The following is a 22,823-nucleotide window of genomic DNA, read 5'->3' as shown; positions in this document are numbered from 1 at the left end:
GATCCCTCAGGAGACCATCCGCCACCTCATCGGTAACATGCCCAGGCATTGTAGGGAGGTCATACAGGCATGTGGAGGCCACACACACTACTGAGCCTCATTTTGACTTGTTTTAAGGACATTACATCAAAGTTGGTTCAGCCTGTAATGTGTTTTTCTCTATCGTCCTAGTGGATGCTGGGGTTCCTGAAAGGACCATGGGGAATAGCGGCTCCGCAGGAGACAGGGCACAAAAGTAAAGCTTTCCGATCAGGTGGTGTGCACTGGCTCCTCCCCCTATGACCCCCCTCCAAGCCAGTTAGATTTTTGTGCCCGGCCGAGAAGGGTGCAATCTAGGTGGCTCTCCTAAAGAGCTGCTTAGAAAAGTTTAGCTTAGGTTTTTTATTTTACAGTGAGTCCTGCTGGCAACAGGATCACTGCAACGAGGGACTTAGGGGAGAAGAAGTGAACTCACCTGCGTGCAGGATGGATTGGCTTCTTGGCTACTGGACATCAGCTCCAGAGGGACGATCACAGGTACAGCCTGGATGGTCACCGGAGCCTTGCCGCCGGCCCCCTTGCAGATGCTGAAATAAGAAGAGGTCCAGAATCGGCGGCAGAAGACTCCTCAGTCTTCTAAAGGTAGCGCACAGCACTGCAGCTGTGCGCCATTTTCCTCTCAGCACACTTCACACGGCAGTCACTGAGGGTGCAGGGCGCTGGGAGGGGGGCGCCCTGGGAGGCAAATGAAAACCTATTTTGGCTAAAAATACCTCACATATAGCCTCCGGAGGCTATATGGAGATATTTAACCCCTGCCAGAATCCGTTAAGAGCGGGAGACGAGGCCGCCGAAAAAGGGGCGGGGCCTATCTCCTCAGCACACAGCGCCATTTTCCCTCACAGAAAGGCTGGAGGGAAGGCTCCCAGGCTCTCCCCTGCACTGCACTACAGAAACAGGGTTAAAACAGAGAGGGGGGGGCACTAATTTGGCGTTAGAAATATATAAAAAAGATGCTATAAGGGAAAACACTTATATAAGGTTGTCCCTATATAATTATAGCGTTTTTTGGTGTGTGCTGGCAAACTCTCCCTCTGTCTCTCCAAAGGGCTAGTGGGTCCTGTCCTCTATCAGAGCATTCCCTGTGTGTGTGCTGTGTGTCGGTACGTGTGTGTCGACATGTAGGAGGACGATGTTGGTGAGGAGGCGGAGCAATTGCCTGTAATGGTGATGTCACTCTCTAGGGAGTCGACACCGGAATGGATGGCTTATTTAGGGAATTACGTGATAATGTCAACACGCTGCAAGGTCGGTTGACGACATGAGACGGCCGACAAACAATTAGTACCGGTCCAGACGTCTCAAAAACACCGTCAGGGGTTTTAAAACGCCCGTTTACTTTAGTCGGTCGACAGACAGGGACACTGAATCCAGTGTCGACGGTGAATAAACAAACGTATTCCTTATTAGGGCCACACGTTAAAGGCAATGAAGGAGGTGTTACATATTTCTGATACTACAAGTACCACAAAAGAGGGTATTATGTGGGATGTGAAAAAACTACCATAGTTTTTCCTGAATCGGATAAATTAAATAAAGTGTGTGATGATGCGTGGGTTCCCCCCGATAGAAAATTATGGGCGGTATACCCTTTCCCGCCAGAAGTTAGGGCGCGTTGGGAAACACCCCTTAGGGTGGATAAGGCGCTCACACGCTTATCAAAACAAGTGGCGGTACCGTCTATAGATAGGGCCGTCCTCAAGGACCAGCTGACAGGAGGCTGGAAAATATCATAAAAAGTATATACACACATACTGGTGTTATACTGCGACCAGCGATCGCCTCAGCCTGGATGTGCAGAGCTGGGGTGGCTTGGTCGGATTCCCTGACTAAAAATATTGATATCCTTGACAGGGACAGTATTTTATTGACTATAGAGCATTTAAAGGATGCATTTCTATATATGCGAGATGCACAGAGGGATATTTGCACTCTGGCATCAAGAGTAAATGCGATGTCCATAACTGCCAGAAGATGTTATGGACACGACAGGGGTCAGGTGATGCAGATTCCAAACGGCACAAAGGTGTATTGCCGTATAAAGGAAGAGGAGTTATTTGGGGTCGGTCCATCGGACCTGGTGGCCACGGCAACTGCTGGAAAATCCACCGTTTTTACCCTAAGTCACATCTCTGCAGAAAAAGACACCGTCTTTTCAGCCTCAGTCCTTTCGTCCCTATAAGATCATATCTGCCCAGGGATAGAGGAAAGGGAAGAAGACTGCAGCAGGCAGCCCATTCCCAGGAACAGAAGCGTTCCACCGCTTCTGACAAGTTCTCAGCATGGCGCTGAGACCGTACAGGACCCCTGGATCCTACAAGTAGTATCCCAGGGGTACAGATTGGAATGTCGAGACGTTTCCCCTTCGCAGGCTCCTGAAGTCTGCTTTACCAAGGTCTCCCTCCGACAAGGAGGCAGTATGGGAAAAAATTCACAAGCTGTATTCCCAGCAGGTGATAATTAAATTACCCCTCCTACTACAAGAAAAGGGGTATTATTCCACACTATATTGTGGTACTGAAGCCAGAAGGCTAGGTGAGACTTATTCTAAATCTAAAAAAATTTTGAACACTTACAAAGGTTCAAATCAAGATGGAGTCACTCAGAGCAGTGATAACGAACAGGAAGAAGGGGACTATATAGTGTCCCGGGACATCAGGGATGCTTACCTCTATGTTCCAAATTTGCCCTTCTCACTAAGGGTACCTCAGGTTCGTGGTGCAGAACTGTCACTATCAGTTTCAGACGCTGCCGTTTGGATTGTCCACGGCACCCCGGGTCTTTACTAAGGTAATGGCCGAAATGATGATTCTTCTTCGAAGAAAAGGCGTCTTAATTATCCCTTACTTGGACGATCTCCTGATAAGGGCATAGTCCAGGGAACAGTTGGAGGTAGGAGTAGCACTATCTCGGATACTGCTACAACAGCACGGGTGGATTCTAAATATTCCAAAATCGCAGCTGATCCCGACGACACGTCTGCTGTGCCTAGGGATGATTCTGGACACAGTCCAGAAAAAGGTGTTTCTCCCGAAAGAGAAAGCCAGGGAGTTATCCGAGCTAGTCAGGAACCTCCTAAAAACAGTGCATCATTGCACAAGGGTCCTGGTAGAAAATGGTGGCTTCCTACGAAGCAATTCCATTCGGCAGATTTCACGCAAGAACTTTTCAGTGGGATCTGCTGGACAAATGGTCCGGATCGCATCTTCAGATGCATCAGCGGATAACCCTATATCCAAGGACAAGGGTGTCTCTCCTGTGGTGGTTATAGAGTGCTCATCTTCTAGAGGGCCGCAGATTCGGCATTCAGGATTGGATGCTGGTGACCACGGAGCCCAGCCCGAGAGGCTGGGGAGCAGTCACACAAGGAAAAAATTTCCAGGGAGTGTGATCAAGTCTGGAGACTTTTCTCCACATAAATATACTGGAGCTAAGGGTAAATTTATAATGCTCTAAGCTTAGCAAGACCTCTGCTTCAAGGTCAGCCGGTATTGATCCAGTGGGAAAAACATCACGGCAGTCGCCCACGTAAACAGACAGGGCGACACAAGAAGCAGGAGGGCAATGGCAAAAACTGCAAGGACTTTTCGCTGGGCGGAAAATCATGTGATAGCACTGTCAGCAGTGTTTCATCCCGGGAATGGAAACTGGGAAGCAGACTTCCTCAGCACGACCTCCACCCGGGAGAGTGGAAACTTCATCGGGAAGTTTTTTCCACATGATTGTAAACCGTTGGGAAATACCAAAGGTGGACATGATGGCGTCCCGTCTGAACAAAAAACGGGACAGGTATTGCGCCAGGTCAAGAGACCCTCAGGCAATAGCTGTGGACGTTCTGGTAACACCGTGGGTGTACCAGTCGGTGTATGTGTTCCCTCCTCTGCTTCTCATACCTAAGGTGCTGAGAATTATAAGACGTAGAGGAGTAAGAACTATACTCATGGCTCCGGATTGGCCAAGAAGGACTTGGTACCCGGAACTTCAAGAGATGTTTACAGAGGTCTTATGGCCTCTGCCGCTAAGAAGGGACTTGCTTCAGCAAGTACCATGTCTGTTCCAAGACTTACCGCAGCTGCGTTTGTTGGCATGGCGGTGGAACGCCGGATCCTAAGGGAAAAAGGCATTCCGGAAGAGGTCATTCCTACCCTGGTCAAAGCCAGAAAGGAGGTGACCGCACAACATTATCACCACATGTGGCGAAAATATGTTGCGTGGTGTGAGGCCAGGAAGGCCCCACAAAGAAATTTCAACTCGGTCGATTCCTGCATTTCCTGCAAACAGGAGTGTCTATGGGCCTCAAATTGGGGTCCATTAAGGTTCAAATTTCGGCCCTGTCAATTTTCTTCCAGAAAGAATTGGCTTCAGTTCCTGAAGTCCAGAACTTTGTCAAGGGAGTATTGCATATACAACCCTCTTTTGTGCCTCCAGTGGCACTGTGGGATCTCAACGTAGTTCTGGGATTCTTCAAATCACATTGGTTTAAAACCAGTCAAATCTGTGGATTTGAAGCATCTCACATGAAAAGTGACCATGTTCTTGGCCCTGGCCTGGACCAGGCGAGTGTCAAATTGGTGGTTTTTTTCTCAAAAAAGCCCATATTTGTTTGTCCATTCGGACAGGGCAGAGCTGCGGACTCGTCCCCAGTTCTCTCCCTAAGGTGGTGTCAGTGTTTCACCTGAACCAGCTTATTGTGGTGCCTTGCACCTACTAGGGACTTGGAGGACTCCAAGTTGCTAGATGTTGTCAGGGCCCTGAAAATATAGGTTCCAGGACGGCTGGAGTCAGGAAAACTGACTTGCTGTTATCCTGTATGCACCCAACAAACTGGGTGCTCTTGCTTTTAAGCAGACTATTGCTAGTTGGATGTGTAATACAATTCAGCTTGCACATTCTGTGGCAGGCCTGCCACAGCCAAAATATGTAAATGCCCATTCCACAAGGAAGGTGGGCTCATCTTGGGCGGCTGCCCGAGGGGTCTCGGCTTTACAACTTTGCCAAGCGGTTATTTAGTCAGGGGCAAACACGTTTGTAAAATCCTACAAATTTGATACCCTGGCTAAGGAGGACCTGGAGTTCTCTCATTCGGTGCTGCAGAGTCATCCGCACTCTCCCGCCCGTTTGGGAGCTTTGGTATAATCCCCATGGTCCTTTCAGGAACCCCAGCATCCACTAGGACGATAGAGAAAATAAGAATTTACTTACCGATAATTCTATTTCTCGGAGTCCGTAGTGGATGCTGGGCGCCCATCCCAAGTGCGGATTATCTGCAATACTTGTACATAGTTACAAAAATCGGGTTATTATTGTTGTGAGCCATCTTTTCAGAGGCTCCGCTGTTATCATACTGTTAACTGGGTTTAGATCACAAGTTGTACGGTGTGGCTGGTATGAGCCTTACCCGGGATTCAAAATTCCTCCCTTATTGTGTACGCTCGTCCGGGCACAGTACCTAACTGGCTTGGAGGGGGGTCATAGGGGGAGGAGCCAGTGCACACCACCTGATCGGAAAGCTTTACTTTTGTGCCCTGTCTCCTGCGGAGCCGCTATTCCCCATGGTCCTTTCAGGAACCCCAGCATCCACTACGGACTCCGAGAAATAGAATTATCGGTAAGTAAATTCTTATTTTCCACTTTAATATTGAGGGTGACTCCAAATCCAGACCTCCATGGGTTAATAAATTTGATTTCCATTGATCATTTTTGTGTGATTTTGTTGTCTGCACATTCAACTATGTAAAGAACAAAGTATTTAATAAGAATATTTCATTCATTCAGAACTAGGATGTGTTATTTTAGTGTTCCCTTTATTTTTTTGAGCAGTGTATTTATATGGCCAATGGGACATTACTAAGACCTACCATTGCCTGTGCGTGGGTGAGTAATGCTATTGAAAAGTGGTCAGAAAAGTTGTCATCAGAAATTGACACAATAGAGACGAGATACTCCTAACTTTAGGTCATATCAAAGACGCTGCTGCGTATATGTTAGAAGCCATGAAAGATATTGGTCTTTTGAGATCAAAAGCCGCTACAATGGCAATCTTAGCACGGAGGGCGTTGTGGATTCGCCAATGGAATGCTGACGCAGATTCCAAAAGGAATATGGAGGCTCTCCCGTACAAAGGTGAGGCCTTGTTTCTGCGGCTACCGCAGGTAAGTCGACATTCTTGCCTAATGCTCCTGCGCCGGCAAAAAAGACACCACTCTCAGATGCTGTCCTTTCGGCCCAATAGATACAAAAAGGGTAAAGGTTCCCCTTTCTTTGCAGGTAGAGAAAGGGGAAAAGGAAAAAAGCCCACAGTGTCTCCGGGATCACAGGAGCAGAAATCAACCTCTGCTTCTGTCATACCTGCAGCATGACGCTGGGGCTCCCTTGCGTGAGTCCGCTCAGGTGGGAGCACGTCTGAAACTCTTCAGTCACTTCTGGGTTCAATCTGGCCTGGACCCGTGGGTCGTACAAATAGTGTCCCAAGGGTACAAAATGGAGTTTCAAGACGTTCCCCCATGCCTCTTTTTCAAATCGGCCTTACCAGCTTCTGTCCCGGACAGGGAAGTGGTAGCAAGCAGCAATACAAAAATTGTCAGGATCAAGTCATTGTCCTGGTTCATTTGTTACAACAAGGAGAAGGATTTTATTCAAGCCTATTTGTAGTTCCGAAGCCGTATGGCTCGGTCAGACCGATTCTAAACCTGAAAAATCTGAATCTCTACCTACAAAGGTTCAAGTTCAAGATGGAATCTCTGAGGGCAGTGATTTTCAGTCTGGAGGAGGGGGAATTCATGGTGTCGGTGGACATAAAAGATGCATACTTACATGTTCCCATTTATCCTCTGCATCAAGCTTATCTGAGATTCGCAGTACAGGATTGCCTTTACCAGTTTCAGACGTTGTCATTCGGACTCTCCACGGCACCGGGGGTGTTCACCAAGGTGATGGCGGAGATGATGGTCCTCCTTAGACAGCAAGGAGTCTATAATTCCTTACCTGGACGATCTCCTGATAAAAGCGAGGTCCAGGGAAAAGTTGGTGCAGAACATTACACTCTCCCTGACAATACTCCAACATCATGGTTGGATCCTAAATTTTCCGAAGTCACAATTGGAACCGACGACAAGATTGTCCTTCCTCGGGATGATACTGGACACAGAACTACAGAGGGTATTTCTTCCAGTAGAGAATGCTCTGGAAATTCAGAGAATGGTCAAACAACTTCTGAAACCAACAAGAGTGTCGATTCATCAATGTATTCTGTTGTTGGGAAAGATGGTAGCGGCCTACGAGGCCATACAGTTTGGCCGATTCCATGCCAGAGTATTCCAGTGGGACCTATTGGACAAGTGGTCCTGATCGCATCTACACATGCATCAGAGGATAATCCGGTCATCCAAAACCAGAATTTCGCTCCTGTGGTGGCTACACAGTTCTCACCTCCTAGAGGGACGCAGGTTCGGGATTCAAGACTGGATCCTGGTGACCACGGATGCAAGTCTCCGAGGTTGGGGAGCGGTCACACGGGGAGAGCTTCCAAGGAAGATAGTCAAGTCAATAAACTTGTCTTCACATAAACGTTCTGGAGTTGAGAGCCATTTACAACGGCCTTCTATAAGCGGTACATCTTCTTCAAGATCAACCCGTACAGATCCAGTCGGACAATGTAACCGCAATCGTGTACATAAACCGTCAGGACGGAACGAAAAGCAGAGCAGCAATGGCAGAGGTGACAAAGATCCTCCGCTGGACAGAAAGACATGCAAAAGCTCTGTCGGGAATTTTCATTCCGGGAGTGGACAACTAGGAAGCAGACTTCCTCAGCAGACATGATCTCCATCCAGGAGAATGGGGCCCCCACCAAGAAGTCTTCGTATAGGTGACAGGTCTTTGGGGAGTTCCTCAAGTAGACATGATGGCATCTCGTCTCAACAAGAAGCTTCAGAGATATTGTTCCAGGTCGAGAGACCCTCAAGCAATAGCAGTGGATGCACTAGTGACCCAAGGGGTGTTCCGGTCGGTATATGTCTTCCCTCCACTTCCACTGTTACCAAAAGTACTCAAAATCATAAGGAGAACAGGAGTTCGGCGATCCTTATTGCCCCAGACTGGCCAAGGAGGTCTTGGTATCCAGATCTTCAAGAGTTGATAATAGAAGATCCTCTTCGCGAGGACCTGCTACAGCAAGGGCCGTGCGTGTATCAAGACTTACCGCGGCTACGTTTGACGGCATGGCTGTTGAGCGCCGGATCTTAGCCCGAAAGGGTATTCCCAAAGAAGTCATTCCCACTCTTATTTAGGCCAGGAAAGGAGTAACGTCTAAACATTACCACCGTATTTGGAGAAAATGTGTCTTGGTGTGAAACCAAGAAGGCTCCAACGGAAGAATTTCAGTTAGGACGTTTTCTCCATTTTCTCCAGGCGGGTGTGGATGCGGGCTTACGATTGGGTTCAATCATGGTCCAGGTTTCAGCTTTGTCCGTTTTCTTTCAGAAACAATTGGCCTCCCTTCCAGAAGTTTAGACATTTGTGAAATGGGTGCTACACATCCAACCTCCATTTGTGCCTCCTGTGGCACCATGGGATCTTAACTTGGTGTTGCGATTCCTTCAATCGGATTGGTTTGAACCTCTCCAGGAGATAGAGTTGAAATTTCTCACTTGGAAAGTTGTCATGCTGTTGGCCTTGGCATCCGCAAGAAGGGTGTCTGAGTTAGGGGCTTTGTCTCACAAGAGCCCTTACTTGGTTTTCCATGAAGATGGGGCTGAGTTAAGAACTCGTCAACAATTTCTTCCAAAGGTGGTTTCTTCTTTCCATATAAACCAACCTATTGTGGTGCCAGTGGCTACTGACACCTTCGCTGCTTCAAAGTCTCTGGATGTGGTCAGGGCTTTGAGAATCTATGTCGCAAGAACGGCTCGGATAAGGAAAACAGAGGCGCTGTTTGTCCTGTATGCTCCCAACAAGATTGGGTGTCCTGCTTCTAAGCAGACTATTGCGCGCTGGATCAGAGGTACGATTCAGCACGTTCATTCTACAGCAGGATTGCCGATACCGAATTCGGTGACTGCCCATTCTACTAGAAAGGTGGGCTCATCCTGGGCGGCTGCCCGGGGGGGTCTCTGCATTACAACTTTGCTGAGCAGCTACTTGGTCAGGGGCAAACACGTTTGCTAAGTTTTACAAGTTTGACACCTTGGCCGATGAGGACCTACTGTTTGGTCAATCGGTGCTGCAGGGTCATCCGCACTCTCCCGCCCGTACTGGAGCTTTGGTATAACCCCATGGTACTGAAGTGGACACCAGCATCCTCTAGGATGTATGAGAAAACAGGATTTTAATACATACCGGTAAATCCTTTTCTCTGACGTCCTAGTGGATGCTGGGACTCCGTCAGGACCATGGGGATTAACGGCTCCGCAGGAGACAGGGCACAAAAATAAAAGCTTTAGGACTAGGTGGTGTGCACTGGCTCCTCCCCTTATGACCCTCCTCCAAGCCTCAGTTAGGTTTTTGTGCCCGTCCGAGCAGGGTGCAATCTAGGTGGCTCTCCTAAAGAGCTGCTTAGAAAAAGTTATTAGGTTTTTTATTTTCAGTGAGTCCTGCTGGCAACAGGCTCACTGCAACGAGGGACTTAGGGGAGAAGAAGTGAACTCACCTGCGTGCAGGATGGATTGGCTTCTTAGGCTACTGGACACCATTAGCTCCAGAGGGATCGAACACAGGCCCAGCCATGGAGTCCGGTCCCGGAGCCGCGCCGCCGACCCCCTTGCAGATGCCGAAAAGTGAAGAGGTCCAGAAACCGGCGGCAGAAGACTTTTCAGTCTTCATGAGGTAGCGCACAGCACTGCAGCTGTGCGCCATTGTTGTCAGCACACTTCACACCAGCGTGTCACTGAGGCTGCAGGGCGCTGGGGGGGCGCGCCCTGGGCAGCAATGATAATACCTTGTTCTGGCTAAAAATACATCACATATAGCCCCTGGGGCTATATGGATGTATTTAACCCCTGCCAGGTCTCACAAACACCGGGAGAAGAGCCCGCCGAAATAGGGGGCGGGGCCTATCTCCTCAGCACACAGCGCCATTTTCCTGCACAGCTCCGCTGCGAGGAAGGCTCCCAGGACTCTCCCCTGCACTGCACTACAGAAACAGGGTAAAAAAACAGAGAGGGGGGGCACTTTTTTGGCGATATTGATATATTAAGCTGCTATAAAGGAAACAACACTTCTGTAGGGTTGTTCCTATATATTTATAGCGCTTGGGTGTGTGCTGGCAAACTCTCCCTCTGTCTCCCCAAAGGGCTAGTGGGGTCCTGTCTTCGATAAGAGCATTCCCTGTGTGTCTGCTGTGTGTCGGTACGTGTGTGTCGACATGTATGAGGACGATGTTGGTGTGGAGGCGGAGCAATTGCCGGTAATGGTGATGTCACCCCCTAGGGAGTCGACACCGGAATGGATGGCTTTGTTTATGGGATTACGTGATAATGTCAGCACGTTACAAAAATCAGTTGACGACATGAGACGGCCGGCAAACCAGTTAGTACCTGTCCAGGCGTCTCAGACACAGTCAGGGGCTGTAAAACGCCCTTTACCTCAGTCGGTCGACACACGGATTTGGTGGCCACGGCAACAGCCGGGAAATCCACCTTTTTACCTCGGGTCCCCTCCCAACAGAAAAAGACACCGTCTTTTCAGCCGCAGTCCTTTCGTTCCTATAAGAACAAGCGGGCAAAAGGACAGTCATATCTGCCCCGAGGCAAAGGAAAGGGTAAGAGAGTGCACCAAGCAGCTCCCTCCCAGGAGCAGAAGCCCTCCCCGGCTTCTGCAAAGCCCCCAGCATGACGTTGGGGCTTTACAAGCGGACTCAGGGGCGGTGGGGGGTCGACTCAAGAATTTCAGCGCACAGTGGGCTCACTCACAGGTGGACCCCTGGATCCTGCAGGTAGTATCTCAGGGTTACAGGTTGGAATTCGAGATGTCTCCCCCTCGCGGGTTCCTAAAGTCTGCTCTGCCAACGTCTCCCTCAGACAGGGCGACGGTATTGGAAGCCATTCACAAGCTGTATTCTCAGCAGGTGATAGTCAAGGTACCCCTCCTACAACAGGGAAAGGGGTATTATTCCACACTATTTGTGGTACCGAAGCCGGACGGCTCGGTAAGACCTATTCTAAATCTGAAATCTTTGAACCTGTACATACAAAAATTCAAGTTCAAGATGGAGTCACTCAGAGCAGTGATAGCGAATCTGGAAGTAGGGGACTTTATGGTGTCCCTGGACATCAAGGATGCTTACCTGCATGTCCCAATTTGCCCTTCACATCAAGGGTACCTCAGGTTCGTGGCGCAAAACTGTCATTATCAGTTTCAGACGCTGCCGTTTGGATTGTCCACGGCACCTCGGGTCTTTACCAAGGTAATGGCCGAAATGATGTTTCTTCTGCGAAGAAAAGGCGTATTAATTATCCCTTACTTGGACGATCTCCTGATAAGGGCAAGGTCCAGAGAACAGCTGGGGGACGTAGTAGCACTAACCCAAGTAGTGCTGCAACAGCACGGGTGGATTCTGAATTTTCCAAAATCTCAATTGACCCCGACGACACGTCTGCTGTTCCTGGGAATGATTCTGGACACGGTTCAGAAAAAGGTGTTTCTTCCGGAGGAGAAAGCCAGGGAGTTATCCGAACTTGTCAGGAACCTCCTAAAACCAGGAAAAGTGTCTGTGCATCAATGCACGAGAGTCCTGGGAAAAATGGTGGCTTCTTACGAAGCGATTCCATTCGGCAGATTCCACGCACAAACTTTTCAGTGGGATCTGCTGGACAAATGGTCCGGATCGCATCTGCAGATGCATCAGCGGATAACTTTGTCTCCACGGACAAGGGTGTCTCTTCTGTGGTGGTTGCAGAGTGCTCATCTGTTAGAGGGCCGCAGATTCGGCATACAGGACTGGGTCCTGGTGACCACGGATGCCAGTCTGAGAGGCTGGGGAGCGGTCACACAGGGAAGAAACTTCCAGGGAGTGTGGTCAAGCCTGGAGATGTCTCTTCACATAAATATACTGGAGCTAAGAGCGATTTACAATGCTCTAAGCCTGGCAAAACCCCTGCTTCAGGGTCAGCCGGTGTTGATCCAGTCGGACAACATCACGGCAGTCGCCCACGTAAACAGACAGGGCGGCACAAGAAGCAGGAGGGCAATGGCAGAAGCTGCAAGGATTCTTCGCTGGGCGGAAGATCATGTGATAGCACTGTCAGCAGTGTTCATTCCGGGAGTGGACAACTGGGAAGCGGACTTCCTCAGCAGACACGATCTACACCCGGGAGAGTGGGGACTTCATCCAGAAGTCTTCCACATGATTGTGAACCGTTGGGAAAAACCAAAGGTGGATATGATGACGTCCCGCCTCAACAAAAAACTGGACAGGTATTGCGCCAGGTCAAGAGACCCTCAGGCAATAGCTGTGGACGCTCTGGTAACACCGTGGGTGTTCCAGTCAGTGTATGTGTTTCCTCCTCTGCCTCTCATACCAAAAGTACTGAGAATTATACGGCAAAAGGGAGTAAGAACGATACTCGTGGCTCCGGATTGGCCAAGAAGAACTTGGTACCCGGAACTTCAGGAGATGCTCACGGAAGATCCGTGGCCTCTACCTCTAAGACGGGACCTGCTTCAGCAGGGACCGTGTCTATTCCAAGACTTACCGCGGCTGCGTTTGACGGCATGGCGGTTGAACGCCGAATTCTAAGGGAAAAAGGCATTCCGGAAGAGGTCATCCCTACCCTGGTAAAAGCCAGGAAGGAGGTGACTGCACAACATTATCACTGCATTTGGAGAAAATATGTTGCGTGGTGTGAGGCCAGGAAGGCCCCGACGGAGGAATTTCAACTGGGTCGATTCCTACATTTCCTGCAAACAGGATTGTCTATGGGCCTCAAATTAGGGTCCATTAAGGTTCAAATTTCGGCCCTGTCGATTTTCTTCCAGAAAGAATTGGCTTCAGTTCCTGAAGTCCAGACTTTTGTAAAAGGAGTACTACATATACAGCCCCCGGTTGTGCCCCCAGTGGCTCCGTGGGATCTTAATGTAGTTTTGGATTTTCTCAAATCCCATTGGTTTGAGCCACTCAAATCGGTGGATTTGAAATATCTTACATGGAAAGTAACCATGCTACTGGCCCTGGCTTCAGCCAGGAGAGTGTCAGAATTGGCGGCTTTATCGTATAAAAGCCCATATCTGATTTTCCATTCGGACAGGGCAGAACTGCGGACGCGTCCTCAGTTTCTGCCTAAGGTGGTTTCAGCGTTTCACCTGAACCAGCCTATTGTGGTGCCTGCGGCTACTAGCGATTTGGAGGATTCCAAGTTGCTGGACGTTGTCAGGGCATTGAAAATATATATTTCAAGGACGGCTGGAGTCAGAAAATCTGACTCGCTGTTTATACTGTATGCACCCAACAAGCTGGGTGCTCCTGCTTCTAAGCAGACGATTGCTCGTTGGATTTGTAGCACAATTCAACTTGCACATTCTGTGGCAGGCCTGCCACAGCCTAAATCTATCAAGGCCCATTCCACAAGGAAGGTGGGCTCATCTTGGGCGGCTGCCCGAGGGGTCTCGGCATTACAACTCTGCCGAGCAGCTACGTGGTCGGGGGAGAACACGTTTGTAAAATTCTACAAATTTGATACCCTGGCTAAAGAGGACCTGGAGTTCTCTCATTCGGTGCTGCAGAGTCATCCGCACTCTCCCGCCCGTTTGGGAGCTTTGGTATAATCCCCATGGTCCTGACGGAGTCCCAGCATCCACTAGGACGTCAGAGAAAATAAGATTTTACTTACCGATAAATCTATTTCTCGTAGTCCGTAGTGGATGCTGGGCGCCCATCCCAAGTGCGGATTGTCTGCAATACTTGTACATAGTTATTGTTACAAAAATATCGGGTTGTTATTGTTGTGAGCCGTCTGTTCAGAGGCTCCTACGTTTGTCATACTGTTAACTGCGTTCAGATCACAAGTTGTACGGTGTGATTGGTGTGGCTGGTATGAGTCTTACCCGGGATTCAAAATCCTTCCTTATTGTGTACGCTCGTCCGGGCACAGTATCCTAACTGAGGCTTGGAGGAGGGTCATAGGGGGAGGAGCCAGTGCACACCACCTAGTCCTAAAGCTTTTATTTTTGTGCCCTGTCTCCTGCGGAGCCGCTAATCCCCATGGTCCTGACGGAGTCCCAGCATCCACTACGGACTACGAGAAATAGATTTATCGGTAAGTAAAATCTTATTTTCTCCTAGTCCGTAGAGGATGCTGGGCACCCAGCCCAGTGCGTACTTTACCTGCAGTTGTTTTGTTAGATGTTTTCAGCACGGTTGCTGTAATGTTCATGCCCGTTGGCATGTATTTTGTTGAATGCCATGTGTGCAGCATGGTTGAAGTGTGAGCTGGTATGAATCTCGCCATTAACTAAAGTAAATCCTTTCCTCAAAATGTCCGTCTCCCTGGGCACAGTTCCTATACTGGGGTCTGGAGGAGGGGCATAGAGGGAGGAGCCAGTTCACACGCTGAAAAAGTCTTAAAGTGCCCATGGCTCCTGCGGAACCGTCTATACCCCCATGGTACTGAAGTGGACCCCAGCATCCTCTACGGACTAGGAGAAAAGGATTTACCGGTAGGTATTAAAATCCAGTGTTTTTTTTTCCCCAACATGATACATTAGGGTTAACCTTTAAATTTAAATATTCCCTAACCTTATTTGAATCACTTTTTTGTTTTTTCTTATTTCAATTCCACTTAAATGGCTGTCTTTATTGTTTCAACATATTTCACTATAACCAATTAAATGTACTCTGTTACATTAATAATTCCTCATGAGTGCACTAAACTAATAGTTAAAGTACTTGACCACTGGTTTGTACAGATTCAAAATGGAGTCTGGGATACATGGTACACAACAAGAGGGCGGGAGATGCCTTGCTTGGCAAGAGATGCCTATTTTGAGAGAACTACCACGTCCTGTGCAACTCTGCTAGCATCGGGCTTTTTTTTTTTTTTTTTTTTTTTACGAAAATGTTTCTTAGCCGCAATGCTGTGTGACTAGAATGCACCAGGAGACTATGCTCATTAATTTGCTGTGCACTTGTATATATGCACTTGTGTGTGATCGAGTTTCTGTTTAGCACAACGGAATGTGGCATGGAAAAGCCACTGGTGCTGCATTGTAGCATTTCATATGTAGATTTAGAGGCTCAGTAACACGCAGAGAAGTGCCGCATATAAAATTAATCATGCTCTTCTGGTGCAGCCTCGTCGCATTGCATTACAAGTAAGACTAATTTTCAGCCAAAAAACACACCCAATGCTACGAGTCTCACAGGACCTGGCTTGCCAAGAGGAGCTGTTTGTTGCGACTGCAGCAAACATGCATGAGGACACATCTGTTGACTCGAGATAACAATAGGATGGTCACCGTGCCCTGTTCTTAATGATACCCTGTATACAGTATATAAAGAAAAAATACAAAAGTCCACAAAATGATCTTAATGTCTGTCTTTCAAGCTGTTTTCTTTTTGGATTATTCCCTGTGCTCGCCTAAGTTAGGCGAGATATGGGTCTTGAAAGGTTACTTTCCTTTACCCTGGGGGATTGCCTTTTTAGCCAATGTATGGATTTGTGCAGACGATAATATCACTGTTCACTAAACTCCTCCACACACTTGTGCCCGGAGTGTCAAATACTCATCACTAGATCTTTAATATCATCAAAAGAGAGAACCGCTCCTCCTAGTGCTTGCAATTTATTCATATAAAAAGTTGCATAAAGTACCCATTGATAGGGTTACTGTGTACCATAAAAGCCTTTAAGAAGTCCTTCGATGGAACCTTAGTTCATCTGAATGTGGATCTTTTTTTGGCATCCATTTTACAAACACAATCTTCTAAAATAATGCAAGTACCAATGCTTTTTCCTACTTATATAATTAGTTATTGCTTTAAGTATCAGATGTTTAGCTAGTGATGTGTGGCTGCAGTAAAAATTTTGGAGTCATCCGACCACACTTAATGATATTCTGGCTGCCCCATGCAGTAGGGTGCAGCCTGGCAGGTCAAACAGGGGCGTGACCTCATCATGGGTGGGTGGAACGGGGGCGTGGACGTACAATCATAGCGTGCACTCCCCCTTGCCATTCAATGACAATTACTGGCACAAAATAGAGGGTAAGTGCCAAATTTGGCCCTCTGCCTCCCCATGCCGCCCACATTGCAGGTCAGCTGAGGGCGGTGTGGGTTGCTGGGGGGGGGGGTATTGAGGCGGCTTCGGGAGACTTGCATGCCCTTCCGGGGGAATGTGAGTGCCACACGATTTTCGGGAGCCTTCCAGCTGTTTCGGAAAAGTAGGCAAGTATGCATCAGACATATAGATTCAATGGTTTTGGAGATTCCATACTGAAGCTGCATGTTGACAACTCCAACCTTTCATTATTATTATTATTATTATTATTATTATTATTACAGGCGCAGATGAAGGATTACCAGAGAGAGCTGGAGGATACCAGGGGATCCAGGGATGAAATTTTGAGCCAATCCAAAGAAAATGAGAAGAAAGTCAAGAGTATGGAAGCAGAGATGATCCATATGCAAGAGGTAAAATGTAAACAATTTGCATAAGTATTCAAGCAACACCAATGATTTGCAAATTAGCAGAAATTGTTAATATAAAAGTGATTAGCCCTCAGTTCCTTTTTTTTATTTATTCTTTTATTTTATTTTTTAACCTAAAACTGTATCATTGAAGCAGCTCCACAATTAAAGATCAAGATGGTAATAGTAACTTTTCTTGCCACTTACCTGTATGTTGCAAACATGCAACATGGGTCTTAGTATTAATAAAAGCAGAGCTGAGTTATGCAAACCCATAAATCGAAATGGCAATTATTCTTACTGCTTGTAAGCATAGAAAATAGTTATTTCTGCTGCAGGGTACACTGGGCTCCGCAAGGATTAACATCGGAGGTGTAGAGTAGGATCTTGATCCGAGGCACCAACAGGCTCAAAGCTTTGACTGTTCCCAAGATGCACAGTGCCGCCTCCTCTATAACCCCGCCTCCATGCACAGGAGCTCAGTTTGTAAGTTGGTGCCATGCAGTAAGCAGACAATCAACAGGGGGGCTGCCATTGCAGCCCATATTATAGTTTAATCAGAAGAAAAAAATAACTTTTGAAGACTTGAAGGGCTGCAGCTTTTATGCATGTCACATAAGACATCCTTTGCTGCAGCTCCATCACTCCCCCAGCGGCGCTGTATACTCCCGTGCCCAGGTTGCATGGTAACTACAGCGGAGGTTCCGGTGTCCTTCTGGTTAGTCACACACACCCGCCACTGCCCTCCAGAATCGCGTGGCCGCAGGTACAAGGGGAGGTGAGGGGTCTCTTTGGCCCGCTGTTAACTGCTATCCGGCGCGGCCGTGGGCACTGTAAAGGGCAGCCGCTCCTCTAGTCACTGGGACACAGGGCACAGGTGGGGGGATTTCTCTCATAAAAACCCCCTTTTAATCAAGCCGCACACCCGGTGGGGAAGCCAGCAGGGAGATAAGGCCTAACCTGTAGCCCTTCCCCCAGCCCCAGGGCGCCATTTCAGTAAATGCTCCTGCCCTGGAGCTGCATATCTCTCCCTCATTCCCTGTCAGCTGCCATCACAACGGAGCTGCGCTGTTCCTGGGACTGCTGGGGCAAATCCTCCTGCTCGCCAGCGCTGTACATTTTACAGGACACAAGTATTCTACCTGTCAAGGGACAGTGTTAGGTAAGAAAGGGTGCATACAGTCAGGGCTGTGTGGTACAAACGCCCTGTGATATACATCCAGTATCTACTGTGCTTTGTTAGATCTACTGTTTACATATATAGCTATACTGAGTATTGCTAGTCCAGTGCAGTTTTATGGTGTATAATTTCTGCATGGTACATTTGTGACTATGTGTGTGTGTGCATGTAGCTGCTGCGTGGCTGCCATATCGGGTATTTCATTCAGTGTGCTACTCCCATATTCTGTAACCCGAGGGGCTAAGTGTCAGGTTTTCTAAATAATATAGGTATTTCACAAGATATACTTGCTGTGTATTTTTCTTTGATTTATAGTCGCCATATATCTCTTGATTTCCCAGTTTGTGCTGGACACATAAGTCAGGCACACTACACCGCGAGTTCTTGCTAGGTATATCGCTGCTAAGAATTGTACCAGGTTGCCCAATATTGTGCTCCTTATTCTGTCAGCTACACGAGGCAACGGAGCCGGGGCTTCTCCCACATTGCGTGGTGGTGATGCAGTGGACATTTTGGAGGAAAATTTGGCAGCAGATAGTTCAGGGGTTCCTTACCCCTCAGTGGGTCTTTAGCACCGGGGGCAACAAATGACCCACCTTAAGCTACCTTTTCCACGCTGTTAAACACGCTTGTAACTAAACTAGCGCCCCCTGTGGGACCACCTGTGCGAATGCAGCAGTTTATGGTCCCTGCAATTAATCCGCCATCGGCAGATCAAATCTCCACTCTGTTACAGCAATTGCACCGGTCACTGACTAAATCTCACTCTCGCCCACCTAAGACTAAGTCGTCTTCTAAAAGGGCCATTACCTCCTCACAATCCACTGCTATCCCGGACACATCCTCTGAGGAGGATGGTTCATATACCGACCCCACAGACACTGACTCAGATGCTTTTGCGGGGTAAGGGAAGTCAGTGGTGGATGTCCCTGATTTGATTGAGGCTATCAGGCTCATTCTTCAGGTCTCTGATGAACCTGAGCCTGCGGCTGTCTCTAAAAATCCGGACTGATTTAAACGCAAGAAGGTGGTTAAACAAGTTTTACCTCATTCTCAACACCTGGCTGATATACGTCAGGAATCTTGGGAGAATCCTTGGAACGAAATTCACACCGCATAAGAGACTGTTGGCTCGCTATCCTCTCTGCAGAGCTATGTAAAAATTGGGAAACGCCTCCGCCTGTAAAATCTCATGCGGCACGCATGGTAGTTTCCTCTGCTCTGCCATTAACTACTGTCACCTCTCTGAAGGAACTGACGGATAGACGTGTGGAGGGTTGTTTGAAAGCGATTTACACCCTAATGGGGGCTGTGCATAGGCCAACCATTGCAGCAACTTGGGCTGCTGAAGCTGTTGAGGCGTGGGCACAGGAGCTAGAGGCGGAACTGCCTTCCAATGCATCTGAGCATGCTCGACAATGTGTCTCATATATTGCCACGGCTTCTCTGTACCTTAAGGAGGCCGGGGTGCTGGCGGCCAAGGCTGCTTCTACGTCTGCCTTGGCCAGACATATCCTTTGGTTGAGATTCTGGTCGGTGGATATGGATTCCAAGAAAACCCTAGACGTGCTTCCTTTCAAGGGAGACATTCTCTTTGGAGAAGACCTCCAATAAGATTGTAGCTGAACTGGCTACTGCTAAAACAGCTTGCCTACCTAGTATGGCTCCTTCCACGCATAAGGCTAAAAGTACTTTCCCTTGGCCCTTTCGTCCTCCAGGTTAAGCAAAAGGTCAGGCGTACCCAAAGCAAGCTCGTGCTTCCAGACCAGCCAAGCCCAGACCGAAGCGAGCCTGGGCTGCCCATCAGCCTGCTTCCAAAACTGACAAGCCTGCCACATGACGGCGCGGGTCTCCCGGTGGGGGGCTGACTTCTAGGTTTTGCCCAGGAGTGGTTGAAGACCACTTCCGATGCCTGTGTAAGGGAAGTCGTCACTCGAGGTTACGCCGTATCCTTCAAGAATCGTCCCCCCCCCCCCCCATCGATTTACTTCCAGACTTCTGGTTTTTTTGCAACAAGGCCTGGATTTAGGACTTCGTCTGGCCTCCCTCAAGGTTCACATATCTGCCTTGTTGGTGTGGTTTTAGCGGAAAATTGCGTCTATTCCTGACATTCATACATTCACTCAGGGTGTAATGCGGATTCAGCCTCTCTGTCCCTCCTGTGGCTCCATGGTATCTTGTCTGTTGTCCTGAATGCCATGCAAGAGTCTCCATTTGAACCACTTGAGACAGTGGACCTTTTAATAGCTCACAGCCAAGGTCCACTTTTTACTGGCTATTGCCTCTGTTAGAAGGGTTTCGGACTTAGGCGCATTGTCCTGCCTTCCACCCTTTCTGATATTTCATCGTGACCAGGCACTTCTTCGAACTCGCCCAGGTTATTTGCTTAAGGTGGTATCATCTTTTCACCTTAACCAAGAGATTGTGGTTTTGGCCTTCATCTCTTCTGCCTTGTCCTCCAAAGAGCGGTCTTTGGATATGGTACGGGCTCTCCATATATACGTGGAAAAAACTGCCTCTATCAGGAGGTCAGATTCCCTTTTTGTACTTTTTTTGGTTTTCACAAACGTGGCCGGCCTGCGAATAAAAAAACCTTTGCTAGATGGATTAGAATGGTGATTGCACAAGCTTATGCGCAGGCTGGGCTCCTGGCTCCTGCTGCTATTAAGGCTCATTCTGTTAAACCTTCTTGGGTGACCCGCTGTGGTGCGACCCTTGAACAATTGTGCAAGGCGGCTACGTGGTCCTCAGTGAACACGTTCATTAGGTTTTATGCCTTTGATACTTCCACCTCCCAGGATGCTTCTTTTGGACGCCGGGTTCTTGTACCTGCTACATTGTGTCCCCTCCCATGAGGAACTGCTTTTGGACATACCCGATGTATTCCCTGTGGAACACAGTGTACCCCACTGCAGAAAAGGAGATTTATGGTGGACTTACCATGGTTAAATATCTTTCCGCGAGGCACACTGGGTTCCATAGGGCGCCCATCCTGACGCACTTAGCTTCTTTGGGTTTGTAAGGCATTAGCCGCTGGTCCCTACTCCTGTCATGAGAACGTGGTTCTATGTGACTAACATTTGCCTTCTCTTTTACCTGTTACTGCATTGGACTGGTTAACAAAACTGAGCTACTGATCACAGAGACGGGGTTATAGAGGAGGCCATGCAATGCATCCTGGGAACAGTCAAAGCTTTAGCCTGTTGGTGCCACGGATCAAGATCCAACTCCACACACCAATGTATTCCCTGTGGAACCCGGTGTACCTCGCAGACAGATTTAACCATGGTAAGTCTATCATAAATCAATCTCTCTCTCTCTCTCTCTCTCTCTCTGTATGCATTTGTGTGTGTGTGTGTGTGTGTGTATATATATATATATATATATATATATATATATATATATAGTACCAGTCAAAAGTTTGGACACGCTTTCTCATGCAATGGTTTTTAATTATTTTCTACGTTGTAGATTAATACTGAAGACGTCAGAACTATGAAAGAACACATATGGAATTATGTTGTAAACAAAAAGTGTTAAACAAATCTAAATATTTAATATTTTAGATTCCTCAAAGTAGACCCCTTTTGCCTTGATGACAGCTTTGCACACTCTTGGCATTCTCTGTCCGCTTCATGAGGTAGTCTCCTGGAATGGGTTTCCAACAGTCTTGAAGGAGTTTCCAGAGGTGCTGAGCACTTGTTGGCTGCTTTTCCTTCACTCTGCGGTCCAACTCATCCCAAACCATCTCAATTGGGTTTAGGTCGGGTGATTGTGGAGGCCAGGTCATCTGACGCAGCACTCCATTACTTTGCTTCTTGGTCAAGTAGCCCTTACATAGACTGGAGGTGTGTTTGGGGTCATTGTTTTGTTGAAAAACAAATAATGGTCCCAGTAAGCGCAAACCAGATGAGATGGCATGATGCTGCAGAATGCTGTGGTAGCCATGCTGGTTAAGTGTGCCTTGAATTTTGAATAAATCACCAACAGCAAAGCACACCATCACATCACCTCCTCCATGCTTCACAGTGGGAACCACACATGCAGAGAAGGTGAGCGGATGGTTTCTGCATCTCACAAAGATACAGCGGTTGGAACCAAAAATCTAAAATTTGGACTCATCAGACCAAAGTACAGATTTCCACCGGTCTAATGTCCATTCCTTGTGTTTCTTGGCCCAAACAATTCTCTTCTTATTGGTCATCCTCGGTAATGGCTTCTTCGCAGCAATTCGACCATGGAGGCCTGATTCACGCAGTCTCCTCTGAACAGTTGATGTTGAGATTTGTCTGCTACTTGAACTCTGTGAATAATTTGTGTGCTCTAATCTGAGGTGCTGTTAAGTAGCGGTTTTTGAGGCTGGTAACTCGCAGCAGAGGTTACTCTTGGTCTTCCTTTAATGGGGAGGTCCCCATGAGAGCTAGTTTCGTCATAGCGTTTGATGGTTTTTGCAACTGCACTTTGGGATACATTGAAAGTTCTTGAAATTTTCCGTATCGACTGACCTTCATGTCTTAAAGTAATGATGGACTGTCGTTTCTCTTTGTTGAGTGGTTCATGCCACAATATGGATTACAACAGTAGTCAAATACTGGTGTCCACTGTGTACTAACCCTGCCTCTGCACAACACAACTAATGGTCTCGAACACATTAAGAAGACAAGTAATTACAGACTGACTCTGGACAAGGCACACCTGTTAATTCAAAACCCTTCCAGGATTCATGAAGCTGATTGTGAGTGTGCAAAGCGGTCATCAAAGCAAAAAAGGGCTACTTTGAGGAATCTAAAATATAAAACCTATTTCTGCTGCGGGGTACACTGGGTTCCACAAGGATTAACACCGGGGTGTAGAGTAGGATCTTGATCCGAGACACCAACAGGCTCAAAGCTTTGACCTTCCCAAGATGCATAGCGCCGCCTCCTACATCACCCCGCCTCAAGGGCTGCAGCATTGCTGGATGTCACAAAGATATAGGGGAGAAAT

The 22,823-nt window shown here is 47.9% G+C and overlaps 1 protein-coding gene across 1 annotated transcript in view; it reads left to right on the top strand.

The window, feature by feature from the left end:
• The window catches only part of MYH9 (myosin heavy chain 9), an 889,869-nt gene that overhangs the window by 819,074 nt on the left and 47,972 nt on the right, over positions 1–22,823 (top strand). Inside the window, 1 exon segment of the mRNA XM_063940322.1 lies at positions 16,532–16,660. Within this exon segment, the coding sequence (XP_063796392.1) occupies positions 16,532–16,660 (129 nt within the window).

The sequence above is a fragment of the Pseudophryne corroboree genome, chromosome 9 (genome assembly GCF_028390025.1).
Source record: "Pseudophryne corroboree isolate aPseCor3 chromosome 9, aPseCor3.hap2, whole genome shotgun sequence".
Classification (NCBI taxonomy): domain Eukaryota; kingdom Metazoa; phylum Chordata; class Amphibia; order Anura; family Myobatrachidae; genus Pseudophryne; species Pseudophryne corroboree.
The sequence above is the reverse complement of the archived record's forward strand: the minus strand, read 5'-3'. Positions and strand labels throughout refer to the sequence as shown.